The 25,781-nt window shown below is 44.9% G+C and overlaps 1 protein-coding gene across 3 annotated transcripts in view; it reads right to left on the minus strand.

The window, feature by feature from the left end:
• UBA3 (ubiquitin like modifier activating enzyme 3) overlaps positions 1-25,781 on the minus strand; it is a 91,318-nt gene that overhangs the window by 55,522 nt on the left and 10,015 nt on the right. For 2 of the 3 annotated variants that reach the window (XM_085852408.1, XM_085852410.1), the window contains exon 2: positions 11,905-11,943. The exons of the other annotated variant lie outside the window; for it this stretch is intronic. In XM_085852408.1, the coding sequence (XP_085708534.1) occupies positions 11,905-11,943 (39 nt within the window). The remainder of the gene's footprint in view (positions 1-11,904; positions 11,944-25,781) is intronic. 3 annotated transcript variants of the gene reach the window in all.

Here is a 25,781-nt window from a genome sequence, read left to right on the forward strand (position 1 = left end):
TTTTTTTAAGTTTTGGTCGTATTCATAACGTGTTGGTCGTATTCATAACGTGTTGGTCGTATTCATAACGTGTTGGTCGTATGCATAACATATTAGTAACGGGCACAGAATGTTTCGTTGTCTTATAGATAACTTATACCAACGAATGCTTAGCCTGTTGTCGGCATTCACAACGTATGCCCAACGATAGTTTAATTTAGGCATAGCGCGCTGCACGTATCGCCGACGAACTCGTGGCATAGCCTGTTAAAAACCTGCCGCACGCCGATTTAAATCATAACCGCCTGAAAATTGGAAGTGGCAACATCGCAGTCACACCTTGACGATTTAGCCAGCGTATGCCGACCTATGAAAAATGTGTGTAAAACGCTGGCACAAGTCGAATACGGTATGGGTAAGTTGTGTATACGTTTGGAGCATGCTGAAAAACGAGGAAGTACGTCGTGAAATTTCAAGCATGCTGAAAATTTTACGATGTACTCGACGTATGGCTCACAAGTTCAGCATACGCTGGCAAAAGTTCTCTGCGCGCTCCGCGATCGTTGACACACGTCGGACACACGTTACTTGTAAGTTACTCATAAGTCGAAACACGTCGAGGTAATGTTTCGCATACCCGAAAACTTAATTTTTAACCTACGAGTAACGTGCTTTGAACCTATGAGTAGGTGCTTTGAACCTGAGTAGCGTGCTTTGAACCTATGTGTAACGTATCTCAAACGCACATTGTCGTATGTAGACGAATTTGATTGATGTCTTCCGGATGACCACAGAACTTACTGAACGTGTTTCTAACTTACATTTACTGTATAATGGCGTATTGGCAGCGTTTAGGGGTATTGGTATATACAAATGGGCTTCACAAGAAGAACCCGTCAGTGTTCCAGACTCCATGTTGAGTAGATGTCAATAGTATCAGTAGTAGGTGAGCGAGTCAGTAGTAGTAGTAGTATTGGTAGTAGTAGTTTGTCCATGTCAGTAGTAGTAGTAGGTGAGCGTGATGGGGAGGGTGTGGGTGATGATTGATCCTCGTTGCGTCCACGAATAGGAGACGACTTTGCACCATTGTTCGATGTTCTTTTCGGCGAATTTTTTTTTCTCATTCCCACGATGAACTATTTTTTTGTTTCAGTTTTAAAAGTATTCAAAACGACTTGGACAAATGCATAATGTACTAGTAATGAACACAGAACGCTTCGATAACTTATACATAAGTTATACCAACGATTGATTAGCGTGTTTTAGGCGTCCACAACCTATGCCCAACGATAGTCTAACGTATGCATAGCGTGGCAGCGTATCGTCGACGATTACGTGGGGTTTTCTATTCATAGGCTGCAACTTCACTTTTAATAAATGGCTGTCACTCGCTGGGTGCTCGGCAATTGAAATAGTTTCCATTGAACAAGTTAAATCGCTTCCACTGGACTATTGAAATGATTTAATAAAATGCTTGGTTATCCTTGGACCCACTCTGGCTCGCAGCTCGTCGAACATCGCTGGGGGCATTCGCAGGAAGTTGATGAAGGATGCATGGTCCTCGTTCCGGAGTTCCACCATGAGCTGGTCATATATGCCGTAATGTTGTCGCCTCCCGATCCATGGTCTGACCCAGTTCCTTCTCCTCCGTTCACGTCTTCTTCTCCCGGCTCTATTGGCATGCAACTGGTGCAGTGTCAACTCAATGAGGTCATGTTGATGTTCGAGGACAGGTAGGTATTGTCGTCTCAGCGTTGCCGTATCCTCCATCTCTCGGAATGACATGGACATGTACTCACCACGAAGTCTAAAAAAAAAAAAGACGGGTTCCTCCTGCGAAGCTCTTTTTATATACCAATTCCTCTAATCGCTGCCAATACGACATTATACGGTATCTGTAAGTTAGAAACGCATTCATCAAGTTCTGTGGTCGTCCTGAAGACGTCAAATACGTCTACATAAGTATTTGTGCGCAGGACATGCTTTACAAATAATTTCCAAGCATGTTACTCATAGGTTATAAATAAGTCACGGGTACCCTAAACATGACTTTGACGTGTTTCGACGTATGAGGAACTTTCAAGTAACGTGTTGCGAAGTGTGAACAACGTTCGTGTAGCGTGCTTACAAAACGTTACTCATAGGTTAGAAATAAGTTTCGGGTACGCTAAACATTACCTCGACTTGTTTCGACTTATGAGTAACTTACAAGTAACGTGTGTCGATGTGTGTCAACGATTGCATAACGTGCCTACAACTTATGGCCAGCGTAGCGGACCGTGTGAGTCATACACCGGCATACGTCATAAAATTTCAAGCATGCAAAAAATTGAGGACAACCCAAAAGTACAACGTTTAAAGCCAGCGTACTACGACTTATGGCAGTGTTTTTCAGCGTGGTCTTAACGTATACAAAACGTAACCATAACGTATTCGACGTGTGCCAGCGTTTTAGACAAATTTTTCATAAATCGGCATACGCTGGCTAAATCGTCAAGGTGTGACAGCGGCTTTAGTACTGTCTTAACTCTCCTCTTCTATATTCTCAGGCTATGGCCTCTGATCCGATCACTGTCTCCTCTGTTGAATAATTAATCTGCACTTATTATGACTATAACTTTCATTATCGAAAACATCTCTATAATATCTCCTTGCAACCACCTCCATTCTCGTGTATAAATCTCTGTCTCCTTCAGCCGCTCCACATAGCTGAGTCTAGCTAGGCCCGGAATCAATCTGGTAGCCCTGTGCTGAACCCTCTCAATGGCATCTCTGTCTTTCCTGAATTGTGGTGACCAAGACTGCACACAATATTCCAGATGTAGCCTCACTACATTCCTATACAATGTTAACACCACCTCTTGATTTATAATTTATCCCCCTTCGAATACAGCCTAAAACCCCATTTGCTTTACCGATAGCTGCCTGGCACTGTGCGGCCTGCTTCCCTCGTGTATATATATATATATATATATATATATATATATATATATATATATATATATATATATATATATATATATATATATATATATATATATATATATATATATATATATATATATATATATATATATATACATACATATATACATATATATACATATATATATACATATATATACATATACATATATATACATATACATATACATATACATATATATATATATATATATATATATATATATATATATATATAACAACCCGCAGATCCTTCTCCTGTCTGACACGCTCCAAAATTACCCCTTGCATCCTGTAATCTCGGTTGCCATTGTTCTTTCCTGTCCCCAACGCTTTACACTTGCTCAGGTTAAATTGCATCTGCCAATTTTTTTGCCAATCTATGCAAGTATCAATACTTTCATGAATCTGATCACCACCCCTTCTGCTATCCACCTTACCTCCAAGCTTTGTGTCATCTGCAAATTTGGAAAGGCTACTCTGCACCCCACTATCCAAATCATTGATTTAAATGATGAATAGTAATGGTCCGAGTATTTATCCCTGAGAAACCCTGCTACTTGCATCCTCCAGCAAGACATCCTCCCACTCACAGCCACTCTTTGCTTCCGACCACTAAGCCAGTTTGCAATCCAATTAACTACCTGACCAGCTATTCCACAAGCTGTCACTTTGGCTAACAACCTCCGATGTGGTACCTTATCAAATGCCTTCTTAAAGTCTAGATATACTATGTCCACTGCCTTTCCCTCATCCACCCAATCAGACACTGCTTCATAGAACTCCAAAAGATTTGTTAAACAGGAACAACCTTTGGTAAACCCATGCTGACTACCTTTAATTAGTTTGTATTTGTTGAAATGGTTCCTCATCCGGGCATTAATTAATGTCTAACACCTTCCTCACAACTGAAGTCAAACCAACAGGTCTATAGTTTCCCAATTTTTCTCTGGATCCTTTCTTAAATAATGGTGTTACATTTGCTGCTCTTCAATCCTCCGGTACTTGTCCTGACTCAAGTGAGCTATTGAAAATGTCCGTTAACATCTCGCTTGCCTGCTCAGAAACTTCGCTCAATACTCTCGGTTGTATATTAATTGGACTCGGAGCCTTATCTTCTCTGATTACCTCACTGTTCCTTTACTTCCTCCACTCCAACCTGGATCTTCTGTAAAAACCCTTCCTCACCTCCTCGATAGATACTCTCAGCTATTGGCAATTCTCCTGACTGTTCTTGTGTAAAAGTTGAAGAAAAATACCTGTTTAATAAGCCTGCCATCTCACTTTCATCACTAATCACTCACCCGGTGATATTCCCCAATGGGCCCACACTGGTCTGACAATGTTATTTTCCCCTGGTGTACTTAAAGAAAGCCTTGCTATTATGCTTAATATCCTTAACCATGTCCTTCTCATACACTCTTTTGGCTTGCCAAGTTATTTACTTCACTTGCCCGTTTACTCCGATAGTGATATAAATCTAATTCCAGTCCTGTTATTTTAAACCAAATAAATGCCTTCTGCTTCTCCTTATCTCACTGCTCAACCACTCTGGTCTCTTTCTACTTCGAGTTTTACACCTCATTGGAATGTACTTGCACTGCACTCTACACATTTGGTCCTTGAAGGTTTCCCATTTTTCTGATGCTGATTGTCCTGTTGTTGGAGTCTCCCAATCTACATCACCCAAGTCTCTCCTCATACCCTCAAAGTTTGCCTTCCTGAAATCTAATAGACTTACCCTACTATCCTGAACTCTAACCCTCAACAGAGTCTTTGCACACACAATGTTATGGTCACTTGCTCCCAAATGCTCCCCAACCTCCACCATTTTGGGATCGTTACTTAAAAAGAGATCGAACACTGCACAAACTGGGAGAAAAGGCAATCCTGGACTAAAAGGCAATCCTGGACTAAAACTAGGAAATCCTCATCCACTCTGCCCTTTCCTGTTCCTGGACCTAATCTATCCATGGCAAGTTAAAATCCCCCATAATCAAGCTCTTCCATCTTACCATTAAAACTTCTGGCATTGATGTGGAATATGTTTAACTTTTCCTTTTCTGAAATTCTATTTTCTTGCCTGGCCTGACTCATCACAATTACATCAGTTCCTTCCTCAATACCTTCTCCACCCTCCAATGACATAAATAAATAAATAAATAAATAAGCCCGAATTATTTCCTCAATTCCCACTGCAAACCTTGCCAGACCCTTTCTATTTAACATACGGCCATCATTCTGGAAACACTCCCTTTGGCCCCGAAATGATTCCCACGGCTTCTTAAATGTAACACCTTCCTCCCCACATCATTCTTCTGGCCATTGGTTGACGTCTATTGCTCTGCTCATAATTTCAATATCGTTTCCTAATCTTGGGAGGATCCCAGAAAATATTACCTCACAAACCTTTGCTTTCAGCTGAAAACCCAATATCCTGTGTCTATTTTTCAAAACCTCTGAGTAAACTTTCCCGACATCATTCACACCTTGGTGTACCACAACCAACTTCTTCCTGCCATGACCCGATACAATATCGTTTTCCCTTGCTACAACGTCCCGAACTCCTGCTCCTTCAAAACTGCAGAAAATTCTTTATCAATGATCATTCCTGCAGAATGAAGAATCCACATAATTAATTCTCATCACCCACAAAAACTGTCTGTCATACCTCATTTCTACCAATTTCAATTGCTGCACCTCCACCACTCCCAACACCCACTATACCACCACTGCCTGTATGCCCTGCACCTCAGCCACCGCCCGACCCCGTTGCACATCCTCCACCGCCTGCCCCTGCTGCACTGCACGCCGCGCCACACCATCACCACCACCCACCCCGGCTGTACCGCACGCCCCCGTTGCACCGTCATCACCGCACGCCCCCGTTGCACACGCCCCACTGCACCATCACCACCGCCCACCCCTGCTGCACAGTCACCACTGCACACCCCTGATGCTCTGCACACCCCCGATGCACCGTCACCACCGCCCACCCCTGCTGCAGCGTCACCACTGCACGCCCCTGATGCTCTGCACACCCCCGATGCTCCGTCACCACCGCACTCCCCCGCTGCACTGCACACCCCGCCACGACCGCTGCACCGTCACCACCGCCCACCCCTGCTGCACCGTCACCACTGCACGCCCCTGATGCTCTGCACACCCCCGATGCTCCGTCACCACCGCCCACCCCTGCTGCACCGTCACCACTGCACGCCCCTGATGCTCTGCACAACCCCGATGCTCCGTCACCACCGCACGCCCCCGCTGTACTGCACGCCCCGCATGCTCTGCACACCCCCAATGCTGCGTCACCACCGCACGCCCCCGCTGTACTGCACGCCCCGCCACGACCGCTGCACCGTCACCACCGCCCACCCCCGCTGCACCGCACACCCCTGCTGCACCGTCACCACCACACGCCCCCGCTGCACCGTCACCACCGCACGCCCCCGATGCACCGTCACCACCGCCCGCCCCCGCTGCAGCGTCACCACCGCCCGCCCCCGTTGCACCGTCACCACCGCCCACCCCGCTGCACCGTCACCACCGCCCGCCCCGCTGCACAGTCACCACCGCCCGCCCCCGTTGCAGCGTCACCACCGCCCGCCCCCGTTGCACCGTCACCACCGCCCACCCCGCTGCACCGTCACCACCGCCCGCCCCGCTGCACAGTCACCACCGCCCGCCCCCATTGCACCGTCACCACCGCCCGCTCCCGTTGCACCGTCACCACCGCCCGCTCCCGTTGCACCGTCACCACCGCCCGCTCCCGTTGCACCGTCACCACCGCCCGCCCCCGTTGCACCGTCACCACCGCCCGCCCCCGCTGCACCGTCACCACCGCCCGCCCGGCTGCACCGTCACCACCGCCCGCCCCGCTGCACAGTCACCACCGCCCGCCCCCGTTGCACCGTCACCACCGCCCGCTCCCGTTGCACCGTCACCACCGCCCGCCTCCGCTGCACCGTCACCACCGCCCGCCCCGCTGCACCGTCACCACCGCCCGCCCCGTTGCACCGTCACCACCGCCCGCCCCGTTGCACCGTCACCACCGCCCGCCCCGTTGCACCGTCACCACCGCCCGCCCCGTTGCACCGTCACCACCGCCCACCCCGCTGCACCGTCACCACCGCCCGCCCCGCTGCACAGTCACCACCGCCCGCCCCCGTTGCACCGTCACCACCGCCCGCTCCCGTTGCACCGTCACCACCGCCCGCCTCCGCTGCACCGTCACCACCGCCCGCCCCCGTTGCACCGTCACCACCGCCCACCCCGCTGCACCGTCACCACCGCCCGCCCCGCTGCACAGTCACCACCGCCCGCCCCCGTTGCACCGTCACCACCGCCCGCTCCCGTTGCACCGTCACCACCGCCCGCCTCCGCTGCACCGTCACCACCGCCCGCCCCCGCTGCACCGTCACCACTGCCCGCTGCACCGTCACCACTGCCCACCCCGCTGCACCGTCACCACCGCCCACCTCCGCTGCACCGTCACCATCGCCCGCCTCCGCTGCACCGTCACCATCGCCCGCCTCCGCTGCACCATCACCATCGCCCACCCCCGCTGCACCGCCACCACCGCCCGCCCCCGCTGCACCGTCACCACCGCCATCACTTTCAATATCCCCAGTAACCTCACTCAACAACCGTTATCAACAAATTTCTCACATTCTGCGACTTGCTGCAAATTATCGATGTGTTCCTTCAACCCGGTAATAACCTTCCTCAAGTGGACGATTTCCTCACACTTCCTACAACAATAAGAACCCTCCTGCTTCCCCTCTGGTTGAGACGGCTCACGTTGAACAACCGTCACATTTTATTTCTCCTCTTCCTTTCTCCGGTCTCGACTCCATTTTTAATCCCAATACGCCCAAAGGCCTCAACTGATGACTTGACGTTAAACTTAGCACGAGGCCTCCCACTGCTTCTTTCAATAAACGAACACAAATACCCGCTAAAACTGTTATGAACACAACTACAGCTTTGTAAATACAGTCCCACAGCCGTTCACACAAATCACGATTAAAAAATACGCAAAATAACACATAAAACACTTGTTTTGTTTTGGTCGAGCTTATCCTCTCGCGCACTACAGGAAGTGACGTCAACAGTGCTGTTGTTGTTGTAATTGTTAATTTATGTTACATTATGTTATATTTGCTGGGGGAGCGAAGGAGTAGTTACACCTTGCTTTAATTTTTTTTGATGGCAGGAGGTAAAAAAAAAAAAAGAAAAAAAAGAAAAAAAAAAAAAAGGACTCAGCTGACAGGCCAGAAGCAACAACGAGAACAAGGAAGCGAGAACGGGGCAGAAGAGGGAGGGCACGAACACCCGACTATCACAGGTAGGCCCGACGGAGATCGAGAGACGAACCAAACGAATCAACACAACAGGACACGATTCGGGACAGAAAAGTTGACGAAAAAAAACGAATAACAAATCAGAAACTAAAACGAAACAGCAAAACTACGTGAATGGTCCGAGAAAGTTAGATTTTGAAGAACTGGAAGTAGAGCGCGTCACCAAACCGTCCACTTACGCTGATCTCCCCAAACCGGAAGTCAAATGCAGAAATTGGGGCAGCTTCTTTCCCACCCCAAACCTGACCCCCCCCCTTGCCCAACCCTGACCCCCCCCCCTTGCTCAAACCCTACACCCTTCACCCAACCCTTGCCCAACCCCTACACCCTTCACCCAACCCTCATGGGATTGAATCCCCACAGGGTTTATCCATACTCTGTCCTCGAAATGCTGAGTGTCAAGCAAGGATGTAACAAGTACAATTTCTAAAAGTACTTGGTAGGACTTGGCCAGGATCAGTATCAAACTGCTGATAGACCGGGAGCCCGTGGGGCTTAACTCAACCGAAGAGGGGAATATCGGAAACCGGAAGTGGAAAACGAAATTGAAATAAACGATGAAAAAAAATTGTTCTCAGCTAAATTTTCTCTTCTTCCCGCCAGGGAGCAGTCCACTGTGTGTGTAAAACATGTTTGGAGTGATTGTAAAACTATAAATCAGCGAAAATTGCGTCCATAGCACACAAATGATCTGGCACCCGACTTCGCTCGTGGAGTCGGGTACCAGATCAGCATACAAATACTTGACATGTCGGTTTCGTTCGGGTACAGCAACTGCCAAAATCAAAAACACCTACCCCGGCGAGCATCGAAAGTCTAAAGGAATCCGCTCCAAAAATACCGGAAGCATTAGAACTCTTTTTCTCGACTCTTCTGTGCGGCGCTACCCCCTCATTTACTGCCGATGAAAACGTGCGACGTAAGGTGCAGGCGATGGCATCGGACGCCATCTTTAATGTCAGTCGCGGGTCCGTTAGACCCTGGAAGAACGTCGCCATGGGATTGGGGTTCTCGGCTCTGACTGGTTCAAAGCTGGGCGCAGAAATTCTCAGCAGGGAGGGTCATGCAATCAACTACACAGAAATTAAGGGGCTGGAGACCAAGTTCGCCTACGCTGTCACATCTGAGTACCGAGATGCCCCAGACGGCATCCATCCAGAATCTAACCTCGCAACGGCCTGTGCTTGGGACAACAATGACACCAACATGGACACCTTGGATGGGAAATCCACTCTACACGCTACAGTGGGACATACTTATCAAAATAGTCACCGAAACGAACGAGCGTCACAATGTACGCACAAGAGAAGATCAATGTGGACGAAATAGGCGTAAGTTTACGGGTGACGAGCACGAAGTACCACCTTCCCGGAAGCCCATCACTGCTGCAATCATCAGTTGCCCCCGCACTGCAGTCGGATATCAAGACGGTAGTGCGACGAGCCCGAGGTCGACGGTTGAAATTGTTCCGCGTGGATCATTCACGTACTCATCCCTTCCAACAACCCTTGATTTCTACTGTTTTTTTTCAGAGCATTACTGAGGCTTTGCCCATGTTAGCTTTGCCCATTCGTCTCAAAGTTCATAAAAGAAAAACTGCCATTGCAGCAGATATGCTACATGGATCCGATCGGTCGCTCCCCGACGAATAATGACATTGTGTGAGAGACCATGGTTCGCACCATGAACGTGGCCAGAAAAACAAACCAGGAATTCGGCGTAGTTACGTATGATCTATCCGTTGCGTCCAAGGCCTATTTGATCCAAGCGATGGAGGCGCCAGTGTTCGACAAGCTCCACATCATGCTCGGAAATTTTCACATCGAACTGGCATACTATTTCGTTTTCCACTTCCGGTTTCCGGTCTGACTCGTAAATCGTCTTCAGTTCCGACTACATCCCTGGATGACCTATTGGTCGCCTCGTGGTGACTCCATGACGTCACTTTGACTGACCAATCGCAGACACAGTAGTCTAAAAACAGACGTAGAAAACTCGACGTATGACCGAATTCAACAGAGTACTTCAGGTCGCCTGTGGGCGACCTAATGAGGGGATCTGGTACTACCATTCTGAGTTGGTTTTAGCCGTTCCGCTGTTCAGTTGAGCTAGCGCAACCAAAGGGAACCCAAACTAGGGAGCGTCTGTCCTGAGGGCCCAGCGACCAAGTTGTCTGTCAGTGCTCCTTTTGTACTCAGGGGCCCCCTTACTAGCATTCTGCATTGGTTTTAGCCATTCCGCTGTTCGGTTGAGCTAGCGCAACCAAAGGGTCCCGAATTAGGGAGCATCTGGCCTGGGGGGCCCAGCGACAAAGTTGTCTGACAGTGCTCCTTTTGTACTCAGGGGACCCCTTACGGTCATTCTGCGTTGGTTTTAGCCGTTCCGCTCTTTGGTTGAGCTAGCGTGATTTTTGCGGAATCTAATTAGCGTCTGTCACCAGTATTCCAGCGGCGAAATAGTCTGTCATTGTTTATATCCCGTGTTACAAGCTATATAATAATATCAGAAACCTACTTGGGGCCATTCCGCTGCCAGGTTGAGCTAGCGCCAATTATGCGATACGGATATTGACCACAGAATATCAACCCCGCAGCAGTGTCCTGGCAGACGCAGAGTTCTGAGGTGAGAATATCATCTGGCATCTTACCATGAGGATGGCAATTGTTCCAGTCTTCGGTTGAGCTAAGCCCCGTGGGCTCCCGGTCTATGACCACACAAACTCAAAGCATTCTACCCATAATGTTACTGCATCTCACATATCTATCTATTTATATATTACTAAAACTCTCATCTTGTATGTATGTTCCCAAAATACAGCCAAAACGGTACACGATAGCGCAAAAAAATTAGGGCCACCTTACTCACCATTCGCCTGCGGTGTGCAGTCTCAAGTTTCGTTGAAATCGGGCAAGAAAAAAATTAGTAAAAAAATCAATTCCCGATTCAGTCAAGTTCTCTTCGGGAGAATTTGATCAATGCAAACAACCTCAGCGGTATAGTTCGCTGGAGCTATCTTCTTATTTTTTCTTGAAATGATTTTTTTTTTTTTTTAATCATCGCTGTCACAACGGGTTCACAGGTCGTCTAGTCACAAGCTAAAAAGTGAAATTTGACGCGACTCTACCCATGTTAGATGTCAACACACTGATACAATTTTCAAGTAAATTGCAGTCACACAGATTTTCAATTCAAGGTCACATGACCGTTGGCCTTTAATGTCTTGAACCCAAAATCTAATCAGTTTATATTGGTGTTACAGTCCATAGTTAAGCCAAGTTTGGTCAAACTCCCTTCAGCAGCTCAAGTTATCGCAGTAATGAAAAACTGCTTCTTTCAGCTGAAGGTTACATAACCTCTGACCCAAAAGTCTTATCAGTTCATTTTTGTGTCATAATGCAGTACATACTTGTACGAAGGTTGGTTATTACAAAAAAATAACAACAAATAAATAAAAAAATTCCTTCAGCGGTTCACAAGTTGTCACGGGAACAAAGTTATCACGGGCAGACGGACGAACAGCCCGAAAACATAATGCTTCCGGAGCCTTCGGCAGTGGAGGCATGAAAACAAACAAACAAAAAAAAACACTAACTTGTCCAGCTGCTCGTCAACTCTCCTTCTTTTCTTCTCCCTAAAGAAAAAAAAAATGACAGAGAGCGAAAGGATTAGAGGCCAATTAGATCACGAATTTTTTTCTCTAAATTTGGTACAATTTGGTGGCAGCAGCTTGGACATCGGGCAGTTGGATTGACATTACATCATTTTCAGTTCCTACCTCGTCTATTTTCAGCCTGAAGCTGGTGATTATATTGCCAAGACTGACTAAAGTCGACACCAGTCAAGGGAGTTTGAGCTACCTTTGCAGCATCTGCAAACTTCTTAGTTGAACTACTTAATGAAACACAAACAACGCTCCAAGCAAACAACTACCAATTAATTTTTATTGTCATTTTACTCTGGTTTCACTAAAAAAAATTGGGGGGGGGGGCAACCAAAACTTCAAAATGGTTGCCCTGCACAAAAATGTGTTAGTATGGAGTATTGCTAAAAGGCATGCTGGAATGTTAAAATCAATCTGCCGTTGGTTGCCAGACTTGCCTCTTGGCTGTCGAGCCTGTCAAGCCTGGGTTTGAATCTCAACCCAGCTATAAACTGTCATGCAGGTGTTTCATAGGCAGGGCGATTCATCAATGCGTGTGCCGTCCCCTCAGATAGACGTTAAGCTGTACGATCCCTGTAGTGGAATTAATTGGTGGATGTTAAAGACTTCAGGTGTCTTTTGCGAAGAATAGGTGAGCTATTTCTGGCACCATGGCCAAATTCCAAATTCCTGCCTTGACCTTCATCAAACATTAGGACTGGCCAGCTGGTTCGTGAAAGACTTGGGCCAAGCTGCCCCCCCCTCCACCCCCCACAATAATGTGGAAATAAATGTGGCCATTAAAGAGGATGAAGAAAAAGAAGAGAGGAGAGAGAAGAAGAAGAAGAAGAAAAATAGGAGAAATTTTTTTTTGCTTTGGTTGGCAACACATAATACCAACTATCAATAAATCATAACAAAAACTTATTTTTGTATTCAAAAGCAACAAATATGGGGGTAGGGGTGTTGTAAATATTGGTGGGGAGAATGGCTGGAGGAACGTGAGGGGGAGGGGGAGAAGAGCGGTGGGAGGAACGTGTGTGTGTGTGTGTGTGTGTGTGTGTGTGTGTGTGTGTGTGTGTGTGTGTGTGTGTGTGTGTGTGTGTGCGTGTGTGTGCGTGTGTGTGCGCGTGTGTGTGCGTGTGTGTGCGCGCGTGTGCGTGTGTGTGCGCGTGTGTGCGCGTGTGTGTGTGTGTGTGAGAGACAGGAGGGTGGTGGGTGGAACGTATGGGGGGGAGGGGATGATGGGAGAGGGCAGGGAGAAAGTGTGACGAGAGGGTGGAGGGAAAAACATGGGGGGGAAATGTATCAGAGTGGTGGGGGAGGTGTGGCGGGGAGTGTGGGGAGGGTGCATGGGGAAGGGAGCGTGGTGGAAGGAGCGTGGGGAGGGGAGCGTAGCCGAAGGACCGTGGGGAGGGCGCGTAGCGGAAGGAGCGTGGGGAGGGAGCGTAGCGGAAGGAGCGTGGTGAGGGAGCGTAGCGGAAGGAGCGTGGGCAGGGAGCGTACCGGAAGGAGCGTGGGGAGGGAGCGCAGCGGAAGGAGCGTGGGGAGGGAGCGTAGCGGAAGGAGCGTGGGGAGGGAGCGTAGCGGAAGGAGCGTGGGGAGGGAGCGTAGCGGAAGGAGCGTGGGGAGGGAGCGTAGCGGAAGGAGCGTGGGGAGGGAGCGTAGCGGAAGGAGCGTGGGGAGGGAGCGTAGCGGAAGGAGCGTGGGGAGGGAGCGTAGCGGAAGGAGCGTGGGGAGGGGAGCGTAGCGGAAGGAGCGTGGGGAGGGGAGCGTAGCGGAAGGAGCGAGTGGATGAGAACGTGGTGAAGGGAGCGGAGCATGGGGAAGGGAGCGTGGCAGAAGGGAGCATGGAGAAGGGAGCGTAGGGAAGGGAGACAGTGGGGAAGGGAGCGCAGCGGAAGGAGCGTGGGAAAGGGAGCGCCACGGAAGGAGCGCGAGGGAGGGGAGCGCGGGGAGGGGAGCGCGGGGAGGGGAGCGCGGGGAGGGGAGCGCGGGGAGGGGAGCGTGACAGAAGGAGCAAGAGGAGGGGAGCGTGGGGAAGGGAGCGCGGCAGAAGGGAACGTGGGTAGGGGAGAGGAGCGTGGGCTGGGGAGCGCGGCGGAAGGTGCGTGGGGAGGGGAGCGCGGCGGAAGGAGCGCGGCAGGAGCAGGGCGGAAGGGAGCGTGGGGAGGGGAGCATGGGGAGGGGAGCGCGTGGGGAGAGGAGCGCGTGGGGAGAGGAGCGCGTGGGGAGAGGAGCGCGTGGGGAGAGGAGCGCGTGGGGAGAGGAGCACGGCAGAAGGTGCGTGGGGAAGGGACCATGGGGAGGGGAGGGTAGCGTGGGGAGGGGAGCGTGGGGGGAGAGGAGCACGTGGGGAGGGGAGCGCGTGGGGAGGGGAGCACGGCAGAAGGTGCGTGGGGAAGGGAGCGTGGGGAGGGGAGCATGGCGGAAGGAGCATGGCGGGAGGAAGGTATGGGGGAGGGGAGCGCGGTGGAAGGAGTGTGCGGAGGGGAGCGTGGCCGAAGGAGTGTGGGGAGGGGAGCGCGGCAGAAGGAGTATAGGGAAAGAAGCGTGGGGAAGGGAACGCGGCAGAAGGCGTGTGGGGAAGGGAGCGGAGCACGGCTGAAGGAGCGTGGGGAGGAGCGTGTGGGGAGGGGAGCGCGTTTGGACGGGAGTGCGTTTGGAGGGGAGTGCGGCGGAAGGAACGAAGGGAGGGGAGCGTGGGGAGGGGAGGGGTACGCGACGGAAGGGAGCATGGGGAAGGGAGCGCGGCGGAAGGAGCGTGGGGAGGCGAGCACGGCGGAAGGAGCGTTGGGAGGGGAGCATGGCGGAAGGAAGGTATGGGGGAGGAGCGCGGCAGAGGGAGCTTGGGAAAGGGAGCGTGGGAAAGGGAGCGTGGGAAAGGGAGCGTGGGAAAGGGAGCGTGGGAAAGGGAGCGTGGGGAGGGAGCGCGGGGGAAGGGATCGCGGTGGAAGGGTGTGCGGCGGAAGGGTGTGCGGCGGAAGGAAGCGTGAGTTGATGATAAATGGGGTTTCTGGGACCCATTCAAATGAATGGGGAAAAAGAAAAAACTCTGACTCAAGCCCCAAAAGCTCAAAATAGGAGACTGATTTTCTCCCCACCTATCCCCTTCCCTCTCATTTAAGCAAATATAAAATCAAGACTCTTCTTCTTCTTTCGGCTGCTCCCATTCGAGGTCGCCACAGCGGATCATCCGTATGATCCGCAAAGTGATTTGGCACACGTTTTACGCCAGATGCCCTTCCTGACGCAACCCTGGTCGCCTCTTACAACACAGGGATATGGTACACCTATTTTAACCAGGGTATACACCGGCCCAGTACATTGGTACTCATTTCGCCGACCTCGGAAGGATGACAGGCTGAGTCAACCCCCTGGTGTATTAATTCAGTGGTCCAACGGGGCTTGAACTCAGGACCTTTTGGATCCCAAGCCGCTGCCCTAACCACTGCGCCAACACCAGGCTAATATAAAATCGAGACTATAGTGGGGCAACTTAGCTAAATATAGCATAACAATTGTGCATTTTGCGAGGAAAGCACCAAATTTGGCACACTCGTAGCCTAACATATTATGAACAGATTTGGATATTGGGCCATCTCAAATTCAGCCGCTGATGGCTGTGGCAGCCATTTTCCACTGCCATCAAAAATTTTGAGATGGCCCAATATCCAAATCTGTTCATAATATGATAGGCCACTAGTGTGCCAAATTTGGTGCTTTCCTCACAAAATGCACAATTGTTATGCTAAGTTGCCCCACTACTATGAAAGATTGAGACTTACTGATTGAAGCACTTCTTCCCTTTTATGTTTTTATTCCACTCAAAGAGCGAACCAACGAATATTTACCCATGTTCTACTTTAGGGAATAACTTAATTTCCGTATAACATTCATTTCCATTGAGTATATTCACAAAGAATAACTTGGAACTTGGTTCTTGGTACAAGTGTCTTTGTTGAGCAGTAATGAAATTATAAACTTCTCTTTATGCCCTTATCTGACCACCTCCTGAGCCACATATCATTTTGAGATTGTAGTAAATTGTTTTTGCATTGTTCAATTGATAACAATCAAAGTTTTCAGTCCATTCAAGGATATTTTTTTTTCTTTACATCCTCCAACTTATTTGTCATTAAATTTAGCCGCATATTTGTTTTATCTACTTTTATCCCGGTTATTTCTTCAATAAGACTTATTTGATATTTCTCACATTCTTTATGTTTCCCATTTAAATACCAAGACTGATTACATCTCCACTCTTTGGTTTGGTTACTGCTTGGTTCTATCATTTATAAATCAGTAAAAAGACGGCGGTAGCCTGTTAAAATTCCCAACCCAATATCTTAACACTTATACTTATAACCATAAGGGAGACTATTGATTCCATTCTCTAAAATATATCTTTTGTCATCAAAAGCTCCTAATGATTTCTTATTTATCTCTTCTGTATACAATTGATGTTTATAACTTCTTATTGTATTCATTTTTTCTGTACTCTTCCTTCTTTAAGGTTAAACAGTTGTAATAATGTTTAAAGTTTATCGTTTCCTTTATTATATTTTTCTTTATTCCCTTTAGCTTCTTATCACACCTTTCAATGTTATTATTATCAATATATGTAAAAGCATAAGACTTTGATCTCAATCCTATAAATTCACTCATGACCTTCCCACCCAATTCATCTTTAAACTTACCAATAACCTTTTTATTCTTTGATGAAAACAACACATCCCCTAATTTATAATTACTTGTATTATATATATATATATATATATATATATATATATATATATATATATATATATATATATATATATATATATATATATATATATATATATATATATATATATATATATATATCAATCAGATCCTCATATACATCACTTGTCTTGATTTCTCATATAAAACTATCTGTATCCATATACAACAATGACACGTTATCCTTATACTTTGATTTTAAATTATTATAGTAATCGTCATACATTAATGACTTTGACAAGTCAAGAATTGATGTTCCTATATAAATAGGTTCATCCATTTAGTCCGGGAGCCAACCGATCAAAATTAAAAAAAAATTGCCCGGTCTGCTATAAAATTTTTGTGTTGATTTTCATAAAGAGACACCCTTTGAGTATATGAAAACCAATGTTGGCAATGGTGAAACTCTTGCGCAACAACACAGTCAACACTTTTGCGAGCCCCCTCTGATAACAAAATGTTGGCAAAAGCGAAGATGTAGGATGGGGGTAGGGGTAATTCATATTGTCCTAAAATCATAACCACTAAACCTATATACACAAATGACCCCTCATATTAAAGAGGAGTTCATTTCCTATATCACAATTGGTGTAGATTTAACCTACCTTCAATTGACAAGGTTATATGTCAAACAACAAAAGATTTATGTAACTCAGAAATGCTTGACTATCAATGGGGTCAGGAACAAGAACATACTTTTACATGCCATGGTTTTAAGGAAGATAAAATTAGAAATGGATTAACACAATATTGTGACATGAAACATCCTCTTCAGAGGAAGAGTCACTCTCTGAAACAACTCCACCACATGAACCTCTCTGACCAAGGCATATGCATGTCACTCAGCAAGGCACAGCAGCCTTTTTGCATGAACATCGTTTCAGACATTTGGATAATTTGCACATGCAAGACACCGTTTTGTCTATGTTTGGCTTGGCTGGCTTAGACATGAGAATTGGGACCAGTTTTCCATTGATAAGGGTTCTGCCAAATGTTGTGGCTGGGGGAAGTGCTCGGTCACTGAGATGTGCACGTCTATACAGAAGCAATTGATACAATGCTCTTAAAACAAGGAAGTAAAACGCATCTTCTGTTGCTGGCAGTGACCTAAGGTCTAATTTTGAAGAGACAAACATATGCTGCCTGAGGGTATCCAAACAGCTGAACCCTTTTTGGCCATGCAGAGCAGTCCAGTATACTCTGGCCTCATCAATGACACATTCTGTTGCTGCCATTTCACTATCTCTTCCAAAATCAACAAGGTGGGGAAGGTTTCCTATCAGTCCCAGAGAAACCTGTGCCGCTCTTCTTTTCACAGGAACACAGGCATCATCCCAACTGACTGGAAGAGGGGCCTTGTTGTCCCTCTCTGGAAAGGGAAGGGTGATCGCCAAGACTGCAAAAACTACCGAGGGGTGACGCTGCTCTCAGTGCCGGGCAAGGTCTTTGCTCGGATAATTCTTGATAGGGTTTGCCACCATCTGCTTGAGCACCAGCGTCCAGAGCAGTCAGGCTTTACACCAAAGAGGTCAACGATTGACCGTATCCTTGCACTTCGTGTCCTCACCGAACACAGACGAGAGTTTCGGCAGGGGCTGCTTGCAGCCTATGTTGATCTCTGTAAAGCGTTCGATTCAGTGAATCGGGATGTCCTCTGGAGGATTCTTGGTCTTCGTGGGGTGCCACCGAAACTGATCGATCTGATGTCTGAACTCTACTCTGGTACTGAGAGTGCTGTGAAGTGTGGTGGTACCATCTCTGACTTATTTCCAGTTGTTACTGGAGTTCGTCAGGGATGTGTACTTGCCCCCACACTTTTCAGCACTTGTATGGACTGGATTCTAGGGAGGATGTCGGAGAGATCAAGTTGCGGTGCATCGTTTGGCAATGTCAAGATCTCAGACCTTGATTTTGCAGATGATGCAGTCATCTTTGCGGAGACTTTAGACATCCTCTTGGGGGCCCTCGAGGTGCTGAATGAGGAGTCGGAGCCGTTGGGATTACGGATTTCTTGGGTCAAAACTAAGATCCAGGCTTTCGGTGACATCTTGGATGCTGCTGTCCTGTCTGTGTCTGTTTGTGGTGAGGATGTTGAGGTCGTGGAGAGATTCACTTACCTTGGCAGTGATATTCATGTCTCCGCAGGTTGTGAGCCGGAGGTCAATAGACGTCTGGGTCGGGCCTGGGGAGTCATGGATTCACTGGATCATGGGGTGTGGCGCTGCCGGTACCTGTGCGGGAGGACGAAAGTCTGAGTCTTCAGGTCCTTGGTACTTCCAGTCTTGCTCTATGGGTGCGAGACTTGGACTTTGACCAAGGATCTGAGACGGAGACTTAATTCCTTTGGTACCAGGTCTCTTCGGAGAATCCTTGGCTATCGCTGGTCGGATTTTGTGTCCAACGAGCGGTTGCTGAGAGAGACTCGGATGAGATTTGTTACCTGCATAGTCCGTGAGCGTCAGCTGCGGCTGTATGGACATGTGGCTCGTTTTCCTGACGCTGATCCTGCTCACCAGATTCTCTCAGCGAGGGAGTCTCATGAGTGGGAGGCCAGTGGGCCGACCACGTGCCTCATGGTTGCAGCAGGTTGACCATCATCTCAAGGAGATGGGGATGGGCCTGGCATCTGCCTGGGGGATGGCCAGACGGAGGCCCCTGGAGTACCGGCGGAAAGTGGACGCAGCGACGCGCTGTTCTGGCACATGCTCCCATACCTGACCTGACCTCTTCTTTTCCCCTTCTGAATGGGTAGCTCACTGTGTCACATCCACACAACACATATGTGCACAGAAGTGTAGCTGCGACATCAAGAGGATTTTCTGGTACTTCTTGCTCAACACTTCTACCAGCTCATGAATAGGTAGGTATTGATTCTGCCGTTGTATCCAGAGTTCTTGCAATGTGTTCAAGCAGCAGAAGTGATATATACACAGCATAATTATGTCTGTATCTGTTGCATGCACAACAGCTCGATGGTGATCAAGATATTCCACACAATACGCAAGATGAGCAATAATCCTTGTGTCTGCCTCTTCATGTTCTTCACAAGGTAAGTCCAGAACTGAACTTGATGCTGATGTGATGGAAAGAGTGTGACCTTTGTTTTCCATCATACTACCAAGAATGATGGTCACTCCATCCGGAATAGCTTCAGGACTCTCACAAAGGGAAGTGCCAATGAAGTTCTGAAGATTTCCTTTATTTCTTGGATTCTTCATGAATAAATTCCAGTCCGGAATTTCTAGACTCTTGGATGGTGAGAATTGTCTTGCCTGGTCTGTCTGGTTTCTCCTCTGCTGCTCATCACCCTTCAAAGTATGGCTATCATCAAAATCATACTGATCACCAATGATGTTGACACAGTTGCACATTTCAGGTTTCAACTGCAGGATACACCTGCTTGCGAAGATACAGCTGGGGAAGTTCACCAAATGTTTTCGCACCCATTTTTTGGTATTTATTTACAAATGCCATTGTGTCTACCAGATAAACTGTGTATAGGTCACTCTGTGGTAATGATGGCAGCTGTAAAACAACATCCTGCTCAGCTTCAGCAATTAGCACTGCCACGAAATCAGACTCGTTGCCTTTGCGCATTACAACCCCCTGTGCTAAGCGTGGATCAACCTCAAACAGGGATGATGGATAGTCTGTCCACTCATGGGAAAATGCAATCTGTCTTGTGACTGGGTCGGCATCTCGATAGAAACACAGCACACGTGTAGTTGCAGTCTCATCTTGATAGATCCTGATTAAACTCTGTTTCCTTGATGGTTTTGATTTCTTCTGTGAGGAGAAAGTTACCAGCTTCAGTGGTTCAATCTTAATAGAGACCACCTCTTCTGCTTTCATAATGGCTTCCATGCCCTTAGCTTGAGCATGGACCAAGTCTTTTGAAGCAGCCTTCTCACTAGTTGCTCTATTGAGCAGAACCACTTGGTTGTTACACTGGAATGGGTTTATCATCTGCTGGCATATCACTTTCTTGATCTCCTCAACATGCATATGTTCTTCTGTTGCCTGCTTCTGTGTTTCTCCATGATGAGTAGATTCCTGTTGGCCTAGATTAGCCATAGACTTTATGTTCTCTGATACAGCTGTGAGAAATGGTGCTGTTTTCACATATTTATCTCGAGCAGCTGGTGCCTGAGATATGCGTTTGAACAGAGATGTCTTCCCTTCATTGTTGTATGTCTGCTCCAGGGCCATGTCACTCCAAACACCATTGAATTTTCCTTTGGAAGAGTGAACTGTGAAGTACCCAACCTGGATCCAGCAAACCTTAACCGAACTGTGTTCAATAGAGTAAGAGGATTTTGGGGGTAGGGGTAACTTTGGTTGACAAAAATGTTAATTTTCTCTTTAAAAATTGATAGAACTCAATCAAATTTGCTGTTTTAATTAGCCATGGATACCATGTTCATATCACATTAAGAGAAATTAGTATTCTAATGCAGCATCTGCCTATGATAAGAAAAGTTCTAAAGGCCATCTTCAAAAAACGTTATTTTTAAGGCATTTTTCACAAAATTATGTACTTTTACGAGGTTTACTTTCACAAAGGCAATTTTTTTTTGTCATTTTACAATGCACTGATTGAATTCTTACATTTAGTTCACATTTATTTTTCATGAATGTGATTTTTTAATTTTTTTAGAAATTTTATTGACAATTGCTGTTTTATCAAATTTTTCAAATCTTCCTCAAACAAAAACGGCCGCCAAAATTTTTCGCAAGAGCTTATGAATTGCCAACATTGGTTTTCATGAACTGCAAACATATATCTAAACATCCTGGGGGTGTAAAATTTTATAGCAGAGGCTGTAAGGTCCAACCCTAAAACAGCCTCGTACACAGGTTGGCTCCCGGACTAATTTCAATAATCTCTTTTTTCTAATGAATAGCTCAAAAGTTCTCTAAAAACACCTCCGCTCACTCAAAACTTGGTCTATTAATTAACTTTGAAGCCCATTTCCAAGATGTAGCAAGTCTTATGTTTTGTCGATTCCTAACATTTTCCATCTTATGACAAATTTGAGAATTGTCCTGCGTGTGAAATACGGGGATTAAACACAGAGTCAAAAGCCTATAAACAATGTATGTTCTGTGATTATCTTATAATTAATGATAATAAAAAATATAAAAAGGAATATAATTCTTTGAGATTTACACCAAAAATTAATTGCTTAACAAGATTGATTCGAGAAATGAATGTAAAGTATGAGGGTGATAATACACCTTTTCTTACAAGAGAAGAGACTGAAGAAATGACAACCATGTTTCGTGGATTGATGATTTATATTATTAACGATTGTCATTTTCAGGGAAATATCAACACAAGATATTGTATAAATAAAATAATGGATTATCTTGAAATTAAACCTGAACTTCGGATAAAACATAGTTTCCAAAAAACCAATAAAAAATTAAATAACCTATTTTCCAAATTTATAAATGAATGATTTTTTACCCATTTGGAAAAATAAGATAAAATTTAACAACCATAAAAATCTTCCAAATTCATTAAGATGTCTCATAGTTGGTTCAAGCGGGTGTGGAAAAATCTGCTTACTTTTAATCCTCACTCCCAACTTTTTGGATTATGATAATTTAATAATTTTCACAAAGTCGAGTTTTCAACCTGAGTATCAACTTCTCTCGCAAGGTTTTAATGCTGGTCTTCAAAAAGAAGATTTAATTGGTTTATTTAAACTTCAAAACAAACTAAATGATTACAACATTGAAGATATAATACAACTATTTTGTGATACACAGGGATATAAAAAGAAATCAAAACCGATAACTTATATTCTTCGTGATAATACGGATTATAAACCTCCCCAAGATTTGGATAAATCAAAAAAGAACCTCGTTATCTTTGATGATTGTGTTAATGAGAGAAACCAAACGGTAATGGATAGCTACTACACAAGAGGGAGACATTCTTCTTGTAATTGTATTTATCTTCGTCAATCATACTTTCAACTCCCTCGTCGCTCAATAAGAAACAATGCAAATACTTTTATTTTATTCAAGTTAAATTCAATAGATAAACAATTTTTGGAGAAACAATTGTTCTACATTATGTTGTAAAAAGGAATTTGGGGATTTTATGAAGCACACGACTGAAAAATATTAATATATTGTTGTGAAACAAGATGAGATATTAAGGGATATATTGTTTATTTTATAAACAATTACATATATAAATGGCAACTATCATTATAAATCTTGTGGGTAAATCTGCTTCTGGAAAAAAACTTTCATAAGTCAAGGTTCTTGAATAGTACAAATGAAAATATTGTAAATTTGCTTCAAAAGCACCCTGTAGTTCGTATTGTATCAACAACAACTAGAACAATAAGACCTGGAGGAGTAGAAGGTGAAGATTATTACTATATTTCAGTTGAGGAACATATGCGATTGAGGAATGAAGGCCAAATATTTGAGGAGGTTTCTCTTGGTACAACAAAATATTCACATTGTAAGAGTGAGATAAAGAAACTAAAATCTGGTGGTCTTGGGACACTAGAAACTAATCCAGAAGGAATGAGACAAATTAGTAAACATCTGAGTGGTAATAGGGTTAAGATTTTATCATTCGGTTTTGATGTTGATGAAGAAACTCAACGCAAACTTATGAAAAGCAGATACACAAGTATTAGTGAAGAAGAAATAACAACTCGTATTAATGTTCATAAAGAATTTGATGAAATATTTAAATAAAAGGATTTATTTGAACACATCTACTTTAATGATGAAGAAAAGGAAAATTTCCCTGTTGACCTTGATAATTCAGTGAATAATATTTTCCAACAAATAAATGGATGTGAAAGAAAGAGCAAGAAGATTTAAGGAGCATCAAGAGTTGGTTTCAAAAGTTGTTAAACAACAGGAAGACATAAAGAAGAAACACAGGCAAAAACTATTGGGTGAAGAAGCATTTGAAAGAAAACAAGAGAAATTTTTAAAATCACTTTTAAAAACTTCCCAAGAAAAAATTATACATGCTTCCACAGGTCCCACAATAGAATATACTCCTAAAAAAACTTCAAATGTTAAAAGATTTCAGTCAAATGACGGAGGAAGAATTGGAGCAAGTAGGAGAATTAGAATATGATGATGGATTATTTCAACAACTCGAAGAGATTAATCAACCCCCTGATTATATTGTGAAGGCTCTTCAAAACAATGAATATTCAGAAGATTCAAAAACCAAAGCAGGACTCATTCCAACAGAACAACCAGCAATATTTCATCTTGTTCAAGAAAAGGGATTGATATTTAATGATGAATTAAGGTTTAGTTCTTGAGTTCTGCTCAACCCCCTGTTAAACTAACTCTGAGATTAATGTTTCTTCTAACAAAAGATGCAAAACAAGGTTCAACTGTGAGGGATGAATCAAAGTATTTTGATAAACAATTGGATATGAAAAATAAGGATGATAGAGTATATATTGATCTGCTGGACTCTCTTAATTATGGGGTTAGTGTATCTGGTAAAAGTAGGGAGAATGAGAAGGAGAAACACATTATTTAGGCTATAAGTAGCCTTGGTTCAGGTGTTAGTTTTCTTCCTTTCACAATTAGTTAATAGACTGTTATTGCTGTTTGTTAGTAAGAAGGCTGGAAATAACAATTGTTTTAATGAAGCATCAGCCATTTTAGACCAGAAGATGAACATGAAAATAATAAATAAATGTCAATACAAAGACATTTTATCCCATATTAAATAAGATGAGAAGCACAATCCTTCATTTTAATTTCACAACAAGCGACCACACATCTTCATTTCCACACCCACTACAACTTGACGCAACAAAAGAATACGAGGTGTCTTTATTGTCTATGGAAACTTATAATACCTGTTTAATATCACTGAGAAAAATGACAAGTTTAGTTATAATCCAGGAAGTGGATACAAAACGATAACAGTTTCACCCTGGGCGTATGAGATTTCTCAAATATCTTCCGAAATTGCTCGCCTTATGAAAGAACAGGGTGATGAACCAAAAAAAAAAATATTGTTATACATCCTTCTTATATTGTTATAAAATATACAAAGTATTGTTATACTGTTATACAGATTCAAAAACATACTTCAAAATCAACAATTAAACTTAAAAATAACTACAAGGTTGATTTCACAATTGATAATTCATTTAGAGAGTTATTGGGTTTCTCCTCAAAAAAGATTGAAACTAATGGGACGTTTTACAGTGATAATCCCATTCAAATATCCTCAGGCATAAATTTGGTATTAATTCCTTGTGATTTGATTATAATGATGGCACTTATAATGATGGAATAAGAACAAATACAATATTTTCATTCAGTGCATACTGAATTATAACCCCAATTGGTTATAATTTCAATATGGAATCCAAAAATCTGGTTTATCTACCTGTGTCAGGAAAAACCATATACAGAGTAAAGTTTAGGATAACCGACCAAGATAATCGCACGATTTCTTTCAATGGAGAAATTCTATCCATCAGAATTCACCTACGTGAAGGTTTCCAATAAATAAATACGATGGTTATTGTGAGGAAACACGAGTTGGGAAAATATAAAATAATTACAGGGGATGGGATGTTCCTTTCCCCATACTACAAGGGTGAAGGTATGTATCTTGGTAGAGGATACTATAAACCTAAGAGACAAAGGGGTGTCAGACATCAATTTAGGAAAAAAGGAGATGGGATAATTGATACTCTAATAGTCTAATGGGTATAGGTTCAACTATACTTAAACATAAAGACCTAATTGGTTCAACTGCTTCTGCTGTGGGAAATGTAGTGGGTGCTCTAAAGAGTATAAAAGATGCCTAAAAGGAATCTCATAAATTGCAAGCAATAAATGAAATTAAGAAAGGCAAAAAAACTCGGTTGTCTCCCCAAGAACGACAGAAAATAATTCCAATACTTGGGTCAGGGTTTCAAAAGTTTAAACATCCTTTTTCCTAAATAAATACAATACAAGTTTGGAAGCAATTTATAGTATCTATGATTTGGATGATACCATTGTCATCTCAAACTCTACTAAAAAAGAAGACTACTTCA

This window comes from Eptatretus burgeri, chromosome 13 (assembly GCF_056783735.1).
Source record: "Eptatretus burgeri isolate ZD-2024b chromosome 13, Ebu_testis_v1, whole genome shotgun sequence".
Taxonomy (NCBI): Eukaryota; Metazoa; Chordata; class Myxini; order Myxiniformes; family Myxinidae; genus Eptatretus; species Eptatretus burgeri.